We start from the raw sequence: 10672 nt of genomic DNA on the forward strand, positions 1-10672 counted from the left end.
ACTCTCTGCGCCTGCCCCATACCGTACAGCCGTAACGTACCGATCCAGACAAATGATAAATCGCCCGTGCTCAACCATTTATTTCAATCTATACCTCGATCCTAGTAGAATATAGTGAGTCGAGGTATGGATTGAAATAAATGGTTGAGCACGGGCGATTTATCATTTGTCTGGATCGGTACGTTACGGCTGTACGGTATGGGGCAGGCGCAGAGAGTGTTTCTATATTTTATATTTCTATTTTCTATATTCTATTTTCTATATTCTATATTTTATATTTTATATTTATATATTCTATATTTCTATATTCTACTAGACTATCCGTATCTCCCATTCTTTCATGAGTGATTGCATGGGTACCGGTACGGTCAGACCAATGACATTAAACAACATGATAGGCAACTCTGACGTCACTCCATAAGACTACATGCGAAAGATTGTATTTCATGATACGCTCTAATGCACATATTTCTCGTCGCATTTCGCGATCGTTTTCCAATCGCTTTTGCTACTCGGCGTCTTCTTTACTTGTAGTACCTGCCCTTTTTGCGCCTGTAACGAAAGAAAATAATCTCTATATCTAAGAAGTTTTGCTCACTTGGGAAGCTGGAATGGCAGACAAGCTGTAAAGAGTAATTCTAGACATCATAGACGTTTTTTTTATCAGAGAAGATTACAAATGCGATAGCGTAAAGATTTGTGTGGAACATTTTGCAGATAATGACAAATTTCAAAGTTAGTAATTTTAGTGTTTGCGCTTAAACATTGAAATTTCATTTGAAGAGGGTGTCATACAAAACAGCAAAACTGTTTTTACTTCTCTTAACGGTGCTGTGATACAATTCCATAACACAAAGTTTGCACTTATCGAACTTGCTTTAGTAGGTGAATTTATTAGACATATTACATATTCAGTTAATCGTAGGTAACATTGCTGATACATAATGCCTCGTAGATAGGTTTGTGTCTAAATTTAGGAATTTAGCTCATAGCCCATTAATTAATATTATCTTCTATGCAGGAGGTTGCAGGGCTGATTCAACTTGCAGCCTTACCGATCACCTGACGATACTCATTTAGTTTGTCTCGAGCAAGTCTTCTTGAAAGACTTGTGTGAATAGAAACTACCTATACGTTTTGCCTTCCTCCGATTTTAGAAGACAAATTTATTCTGAGGGATTTGGCATATAATTCTCATTGATTGTTGGGTGTTTATAATTCGTATTAATTGTGATTTCTGATTATAACAAAGAGTTAAAAAAAATTTTCAAGTAATTTATGGGCACCTTTTTCTTGTCAATACTCCAAGCTGAGGCAATAAGCAAGACAATACATTTATTTTAGCTGGAAGCAAAATATGCACACTAATTAAAAGTTTGACACATTGAGATAATACATTATGACAGAAAATACAAGTTAAAGATATGTATGACCATCACATGGTAATTGAAATTAAAAAAAAATTAATAGAGGCTGAGGAGTATGAAAAGTTCAAGACAAAGAAGAGAACAAAATTTCATAGCTCATGAACTCTCAATTTTGCCTCCATTGCTTTGTGAAGGCCAATATATTCCGAGTGGCTGAATTGGTTTACCTTTATGATAGCAACGATTTTGTATTTAATATAGCGAGATTTTTTTCAATTTAATTGAAGTGATATTATTTCACAAAGCAATGCTTGAATCGTCTAGAATAGATCAGTGGTGTCAAACTGTCAGTGGTGTATTTTTTAGATAGTTTTAGTTTGTGACATATATTGTGATGCAATTAAACAATTGGATTAGGTTTTATTATTTTCTTTAATTTCAAATGCAATTACATATTAATATTTGCATTCCACTATTATTGCAAGTTATTGTATTTATTACAAAAAAATCATAAAATTCCATGTACAACCATCAAAATCATTTTTGAACGTATTGACTGCTGAGCTTATTGTGTTTTTTCATTGTACGGATGGAAATATGAGAAATTAATATGACACAATGTGCTTCAGAATTTTGTGAAATGCAGAAATATTGCAACTCCCATTTTCTTTGGAAATGCCACCTTCTTCATGTACTTTGCGTTTAATTTAATCAATCAAATGTTTTATTCAAGTATTCTTTCGCTAGCTTGATGTTAACAAAAAAAATTAATTTTTCAAAACTTCCTTCAGTAAATTGTTTTCTGTGTGAATATTCAATTTCACTTTGAAAGGTTTGAAAAATCTATTACATTTAGATAAAAAAAAAACTTCCAAAATACTATTACAATTATTGTTAAGCGTTCGAGGGCCGCACTGGAAGTTCTCTGGGGCCGCGAGTTTGACATCCCTGGTCTAGATTGAAGCTGTCCAAAATATATAACAGTATTTTATCATAAATCATGATTATACCCTTTCCTGAATTTCTTCTATAGTACTACCAAAAGTTGATGAACCAAATATTACACAGGTGTAGTCAGTGACCCGTAATCCTCATTCTTCAAAGCTGTTTCAAGTATGTCTGGCATGTTCTGTGACTTTTTACAAATAAGACCGCTTATGTAATTTACGCTTTGGAATTTTTAGTTATTTCCCTCAAGCCCTGCAGGATGTAGGGGCTATATACACAACTTTACCGAAGGGTCAAATTTCTTTGAATGCCTCCATAGGTTGTTCTTCTATTGCAAACATTTATGGAGTATTCTAATCATATTTCTTGGAATCACACTGTCACTGATATGTCGCCAGACCCCTTCTGCTATAGTTGTCCTGTGAATAAATAATAGGAAATTGAGACTAAACGAATAGTTGAAAGTTTTGCTTTATGTCGGCTTAATTTTTTGATTGATATACTTACTATATTTGCTATTGCCTCTTGTGCTGCAGGAGTCTCACAATGCTTAGACAGGTTTGTCCACAACTTTCACATTTAAAGAAAGAGAGGAGATTTATTAATTTTCGTTAAGAATAAATAAAGCAGTCTATATGATTTAGAATGGAAAAGCTAATAAATCCAATATCCCATGTTTTATGTAAAAAATGTTTTACTGAATTTGGTATATAAACCAACTAATAAAAGGGTTTGGTCAGAAAATTACAAGCATTCGTGGCTCCAAATACTTGAGAGATCAGACTATACAATATAGACCGGCATGAGTGACATGTTAGGTGAACTTGTTAACACTTTGATTCAATACGCAAATAAAAGTGAATGCGCAATAGTATGTTACAATGAACAGCAATCAGCAATGAGTATATATCCTCACTGATTAAAAAAAATATAAATGGAGGTGCATGAACTATTTGAAACCATAAGGGGTAAGTAAATATGCAATTTCGGCAAATGGGCAACTACGTACCGTACTGAATTAATAACTTCGTAGTATTTGACAAAAGCTGGCTTTCCCACATGTACTTAACAGTGCGATGCCCGGGTGTGATATGCAACAATAGTATTTACCTTACTTTCTTCCGATTTCTTTTTACCTTCAATTTTCCAAATATCATTAAAAACCACAACAACTGTCAAAGCAGACCCGAACACCATTCGTGCTATGCCTTGGAAGCAGTACACATCCGCTCGTTTTCGTCTCGTCAAGTATGTGCATTGGAGCGTGCTATCGGATACGATCTTCGGCCAAAAATGCCGGAGTTGCGCATCATGTTGTTTAATGTCATTGGTCAGACGGTACCGTACCGGCATCGCACGAGTGTCCAGCCAACTGAGCAGTTAAGCAGCATTTTCCAATTACCTAAATTACCTTCTACACGTAAAAACAAATTTTCGTATTCAATTCTATATTCTCTTATCATTATTATAAATATATTGCTTGTGGTTGAACTTGTAGCATGGAGAATTTATAGAACATTTTCATGTTGAATTTATTGAATATTGCTCATGAAAATCAGTAGTGAGTTAGAAACCCAGGAAACACATTTGTGCGTGTAGGATTAAGCCTGACAACGTTGGTCCCAAGCAGCATCAAATTTTCTGAAAATAAGAACGCGTGACAACGATGGGCCACAAGGCGGACCATCGTTGTCAATTTTTTTATTTTTTTTTTATCCAATTTTTTTTTTTTATTTTTTTTTTTTTTAATTTTTTTTTTATTTTTTTTTTTTTTTTTTTTTTTATTCGTTTTATTTTAAATTTTTTTTTTAATTTTAATTTTTTTTTTCATTTTTTTTTTTTTCAATTATTTTTATGTTTTTTCACAACTATTTTTTTATTTTCGCTTTTTCATTTTATTTTTTCATTTTTTTTTTAATTTTACGCGTGACAACGATGGGCCACCATACGCGTGACAGATGACGAAGCAATTTCAACTATTGTTAACTTGTTCAAATTCGAACGCTGTTATAAAAATATTTGATAGGAGATGACAAATACCTTACATAATTCATAATACCCACCTTAGGAAGAACGTTGATAAAATCGAAGGCATTAGCTTGCTTTGCAGCTTTTATAATTTCATCCTCAGTTACTCCTTCTCTTCCCCATCTTATATTTTCACCGATCGTGGTGTCAAAAAGTATAGGTTCTTGTGCCACAACTCCTATTCTGTCTCTTAACCATTTCACATTCAACTTCTTAATGTCATTTCCATCGACCAAAATATCACCCTTCTATAAAAATAACTTCTATTTATTGTAACTGTTCAATCGAAATTGTACATTTGGGTTGAAAAAACTGTTAGTTGTGCCACACTCATTAAATGTAAAACTTTCATGTATACAACTTTTCCATATGATATTTCTTAGCTAAAAACCTACGAAAACATTTGATTCGATTCTCTAAAACAACTTTATAGCCAGCACTCACCACAATATCATAGAATCTCTGAATCAGACTGACGGATGTACTTTTACCACAACCGCTCTGTCCCACCAATGCAACCGTTTGACCTTTTTCCACAGTGAAACTTACTCCTTTCAAGACCTTGAAATAATAATATAATTAAAATAGCTGATATCCTAAAAAGAGAAAACACAAAAATATGCCTTATTAATACAAACAGTACAATTTGAAGCCATGGTGTGTTTTGGCAAAATGGTCACAAAATGGTTAGGAAAAATTAATCGTTGGAAATCTTCCGAAATACTCGGTGCGGTTAATACTCGATTACTACGATTTGGTCGAATCAAACTGTGTTATATGATTGAGTTTGAATAGCCTGGATAAAATAATTAGTTTAGATTTTTAGAAATGATTTACCAGATATTTTCATGGTTAGATATTAATACTACGGAAGTATTTGTTAGGTCTTGTTTTTATTCCAGTATGGCGCCATATACGCGTGAAACCCTTCTCCAAATTCTTCAAAAGCGAAAACATTGTATTCATTGATTACTTATATTCACATGACCAAAATCGTAAAAACTGGTTGCGCAAAACAACATTAAAATGTGATATTCTCATAACAAATACTTTTTTGATATTGAATGAAGACATACATTGGAAAAATGACGTTGAAAGGGTCACGTGAAAACGAGTAGGAAAGTACACAATTGGAATAAAGGCAGACGATACATCCAACACAATTGATTGTAAGCCATAGCGGTCATAACAGGACGTAAAAGTATCACGTGGTCATTCTAATTCTTACACGTCAAAATGGAGATGATTTATGAACCGCTATCAGCGATAAAAAGAAAAGAAATCAAATACTGAATATTCCATTGAAACGAAATATTTTTATATGATTTTAAACGCCGTTGAACACACTTTAACACGCCTAGTTCTAACACATACCTCCACTTCCGCACGGGAAGGATAACTGAATCGCACATTCTTGAATTCAATTTCCCCGTTCACATTTTTAGGTTTTTGCCCTTTATCTGAAAATACGTCGATTGGGGGTATTCGATCAATCACGGCAAAAACTTTCTGCCCGGCAGCCATGGCAGCAGAAAAGTATTCCATGTTGCTTCCGGACTGTGAAATAGAATGCAAAAGAACAAAATTAAAAACGCTGTAGAAAACATGTACACAAATGTCGAGCTGAATTTGGGCGCTCTATGAAAGTTGTCACCATAGAATTTACATTGCATTTGAACATGCATTATTTTACTGTAATACTAAGATACGAAATACTCGCCGCCACATCCTTGCAATATATTATTCAAGGAGTTTTTTGGTCTTATCATGAGATTTTGCTAAAACTTACCTTTTTTGTTTTATTTTTTGATGAGAGGACTCTAAATTATTCCCAAAATTAAGAACTTATTATGGTGAATATAACTAATTCCGAATCGTTTGGTTTGAGACATATATGAAACCGTCAGTGATAAACGTATATGAATTCCGATTTAGGAATACAGTCGATATAGCATGGATGTCACACATGAGTCCTTACCGTTCCCAAACCAGAAGCAGCAATCAGGATATTGAAGAAGACGACCATCATATCACCGGGGCCAAGAGGATCGTTTTCATCGATGACCAATGTAACTCCATACCAGAAAGTTAAAGCATACATTCCAAACATGGTAAAATATAGAAAACCGATACTTGCGCCGGAAATCACGCCTTTTTTAATTCCCATTGCTTTGGCCTCACCAAGATTGTCACCATATCTGAAATGTGGCAGAAAAACTATAGGCTAGAATTTTTTTTATTCAGACGTGACGCGCACTCATGAAGCCCACATTACTGTATAAAGGTCTCTGTTTATTATAGAATTTTCATATTTCCAAAAACTACTAACCGTTTAGCTTGCTCTTCTTGGATCCCAAATGCCACAACTGTGCGGATGGATGATATCGTTTCTTCCGCGATTGAACCCGCGTTTGCATATGCATCGAGTTCAGCCGTAGTATATTTAGTGGTCAACTACAAATAAAAAAGAAAACCAGTGGCAATATGTTTGTAATTCTTCCACACTTGGTTGTAAACAATGGTCGTTAGAAGCAGCCACTTAGACGCATGAAGGATAATTCCGTTTCTCAATTTATAATCTATGGCTGAGATAGTGAGTTTGATCTGAACAAAGCGCTGGTCATTCACAATTTACATTATCAAGGCCAATTTTTATATACCAAGATCCATCTATATTGTGCATTGTGACGAAACTCACGGTGAAAATCAATGCTGACGATACGATCAAGAATGGCGATATAGAGAGAGCAACCAGAGATAGTTTCCAAGAATAAATGAATGCAATGAGAAAACCAGCCAGCACCATGCACACATATTGCACTGTTAACGATACTTTGTCGGCCATGCCGTCTTGAATCTTTTTGACGTCACTAGAAGCAAGAAAAGAACATGTGGTAAGCGGTGTAGTTGTGATTGCACCAATGAAATGGCATCGTGCCTCTGCGGATGGGGTAAAAAATGCTCTTGTGAGAGAGATGAACTCATATTTCAACTGTCAATCATGGGTGAACATATATAGGTGTATTCCGCATAAAATAACAGAAAAAAAACTTACTCGGCAAGTCTTGCATTCAATTCTCCGGAAGAAGTCACGTCATGATATCCAATGTCTTGTCTGAGAATTGCTCTAACATAAGCTACGCGGATACGCTTGGATTGTCTGAAACAGAGATTTATATTACTAAAATGTATTGCAGAAAAAGCATGATAATTGAAAAGTACGAATATGACCAATCACTAACTTGATGATTCTTCACCTCAACTTTGAAGTGTTGAGGCAAATATTTGAAACTAATGGAAATCACAACTTTATCTGCATTTCATAGTATTACATTGAGCATCTTGTGATCATCGTTCATTACCCTTATTGACATGAAGCCCATCTTCGGAAATAGCAATTTGAAATGCGTTCAAGGTACAAGAAGCATTCACTCGTGGTAGAAAATCATAGCAATAACTCGTAAAATAATATATAAGCTTGTAAACAAGGGTTTAAAGACAAATTCAACATGATTGTCTATGGCCGATTGCATTGATACTCGACAAGATTTTTCAATAATGCGTTTACTTACCGTACTGCTTGGTAGCAGAATGTGCTCACTTGCAACGTTGCACAAACAAATACCCCGCATGCTATGTAGACGAAGTAAAAAACATATTTCACCGAATTTCCAGTTAGATCATGAGCCTCGGCACTGTCTATATCAAAATCTCTGAATATGAAAATATGAGGTGTAATATCGTGCGTATATTTGACTAAACAAAAAATTCATTTTAGGGGGGATACATTTTTCAAATACAGTTTATTGTGTGCAATTTTCATAATGAAAAGCAAAGTAAACAAGAGAGCTATGTGTCAAAGAACAACAAGAACAACAAAACGATCGTTATGTCCACCAAACGTGTCCAATTACGAAATCAAAAGCAAGGAGACCCAAGAATAAATGAGTTCATAACTTTCAAGCTCATAACGTTAGGCGAACTGGCTTGACATTTGTTCCTGTGTCATGACTAAAAACAAGATCAAAAGGGGTTCGTTACTCAAACAGATCAACAGCTACATATGATACCATTTGAAAAGTATATAATAGATACGAATTACGTTGATGAGCGCTTATTTGTTACAACACAGTCGTAGGAGTGTTTAATTTAGATTTTAGACCTCCCATATTGACGTCACTCCTTTTACCCAGGAATGTGTGCTCCGCAGTCGGGGATATTAAAATCGCGCCTATTCGAGCCACAGAAGCTCTGATATAGCCTACAATCTACATAACGAAAACTGATTACAATTGTTAAGATATATTTGTTTGGACGACTGAAACACTTACTCTTGTGTTCCGTTGTACAAGAGAAAATCAACGCATGTTTGATACGTGAAGTTGCAGGCAGCATATTTACCAAACTCGGTAAAACTATTGGTGAGATCCCCGAAGAAGACAAATAGCAACGGTAAACAAGAACCATGAATTGTTGCTGCCAGCAAACCGATAATCACCAATAAGTAGTCCAATCCATCAGCGAATCGGTACTGAAAACCATTATAGAGTTGAAAAGAAAAGTAATTTAAACTCAATGTCATAATGCATGAATTTATGAGTAATGCACAGAAAATATGATACACCACTCAACAAGAATATCCCAATATCGGTAGTAAAGAGAGCACTATCCTCAATTTTCAGGCGTTTCATGAACAAGTGGATTTTTAAAAAGCAGCAATAGACTGTCATTGTAACGTTCCCAAGAAAGTTGACAAAATATAAACAGGTTTGGATAAAACATTACACAGGCCAAGTTATATAACTTGGTCACTCGAGAAATTATTGGTGTAGAAGGGGTCACGATGATATTTACTCCTGGCGGTTAAATGCTTATTATTCGTGACTAAACGAACAGTTTTTATGCATTATTCGCGATATGCCATTAATCACTTATAATATCAGAAGATTTTATGTAACGTTATCAAATTGTATAAAAATAAAGTTTCTAACCAGTTTGTAATAAGGCACAGTTGGAATTGGCTCATTTTTCTTAATTTCCGAACTCGAAGATTGGCCACCATCACGCGAGGTAACAGGTTTAGGTTGCGTAGCTTCCCCCATGCGTGCTTCTTCGTTCTTGTTTTCCTCACTGCTTCACAATAGGATTAGGTTACATACAATATTCATCAAAAAGTGAGCAACTGCAATCACATACAAATAGAAAATGTTTAGTATAACTTGGTGATCCTTCCACACATACAGCAGCTTTTCAGGAATCTAAAACGCGGGACACTCAAGATAAGATTAACCAAGAATATGACGAAACCGAATGCAAAAATTCAAATACCGGCACCGTATGACAACTTCCAAGTCTAGGGAAACTTATTAATTGGCGTCTCACAATAGGTACCATATCCAATTGTTGCGTCATATTTATACAAACACATGTTCATCTCATATGAATTCCATAAAACCAAGTGCTGCATTTGTAAGTTCATAACTGCACAATACCAAGCCAGAAGTATAAGCCTTGCGGGAAAGATAATGCATCAAGTTTTTTTTTATATTTATGCTGACCTTAAATCTACGACCAACATTCTACTTCTTTTTCACGGTAGAAATATAATGTGGCACTTTTGAAATTGGGACATAAAATAAGGAGAGTCTTTTAGGTGCATTGGTGTAATTGAAATCTCGAGACTGAACCTGTGGGCAGGCCACGTCCCAACATACACAAGCAAAAACGACTGAATATTTGCCTGGACTAGTTGAGGTTTTTAATTTTTCAACCCACTAAGATAAATCAGTTTCCCCGAAAGAATACTATATAAAATAGTGAGTTTATTTTTACGATATCATTGAAGGAAAAGTATCAAAATTTACGAGGATTTAACGAATGTTCAACTGATATATATTACTGCACCATAAAATGAAGTCTCGTTTTGGTTGTCTGCAATCTTAACAGTACACATTGCTACTTTTCTCACAATGTTTTCTTTTATTTGAAGATTTTAACAACAATGAATTATTCTGTAATGTCTTCTAACAATGAAAAATTGAGAGTGTCACTGGGAAATTTGGAAGATTTTTGCTGATGAAAAAAGTTCCTAAATGTTTGACGAGTATTTATTAGTCTTCATTTCCAACAAAAAACATTCAAATATACAACTATATATACTGAGAGTGCATTGCTCCGATAGTTAGATCGTATTGTACCTTATTTGGAAGCTAATAAATTATAAATCATAATATTATACTTCTTGGGAATATGATGTATGGAATTTCATTTATTTTCCTGTTATATCTTCTTCGCAGTCTACGTGCTTTTTGTTTTCAAACATGTCATTG

The 10672-nt window shown here is 34.6% G+C and overlaps 1 protein-coding gene across 1 annotated transcript in view; it reads right to left on the bottom strand.

Annotated features, from left to right (window-relative positions):
* The window catches only part of LOC120342659 (ATP-dependent translocase ABCB1-like), a 77771-nt gene that overhangs the window by 11636 nt on the left and 55463 nt on the right, over positions 1 to 10672 (bottom strand). Inside the window, exons 2-11 of the mRNA XM_039411586.2 lie at positions 9335 to 9526; positions 8675 to 8874; positions 7916 to 8056; positions 7399 to 7503; positions 7042 to 7213; positions 6673 to 6797; positions 6322 to 6541; positions 5718 to 5900; positions 4788 to 4904; positions 4379 to 4591 (exon numbers count right to left, since the gene is read on the bottom strand). Of these exons, the coding sequence (XP_039267520.2) occupies positions 4379 to 4591; positions 4788 to 4904; positions 5718 to 5900; positions 6322 to 6541; positions 6673 to 6797; positions 7042 to 7213; positions 7399 to 7503; positions 7916 to 8056; positions 8675 to 8874; positions 9335 to 9445 (1587 nt within the window). The 5' untranslated portion in view covers positions 9446 to 9526. The remainder of the gene's footprint in view (positions 1 to 4378; positions 4592 to 4787; positions 4905 to 5717; positions 5901 to 6321; positions 6542 to 6672; positions 6798 to 7041; positions 7214 to 7398; positions 7504 to 7915; positions 8057 to 8674; positions 8875 to 9334; positions 9527 to 10672) is intronic.

The sequence above is a fragment of the Styela clava genome, chromosome 3 (assembly GCF_964204865.1).
Source record: "Styela clava chromosome 3, kaStyClav1.hap1.2, whole genome shotgun sequence".
In the NCBI taxonomy this organism is placed as follows: domain Eukaryota; kingdom Metazoa; phylum Chordata; class Ascidiacea; order Stolidobranchia; family Styelidae; genus Styela; species Styela clava.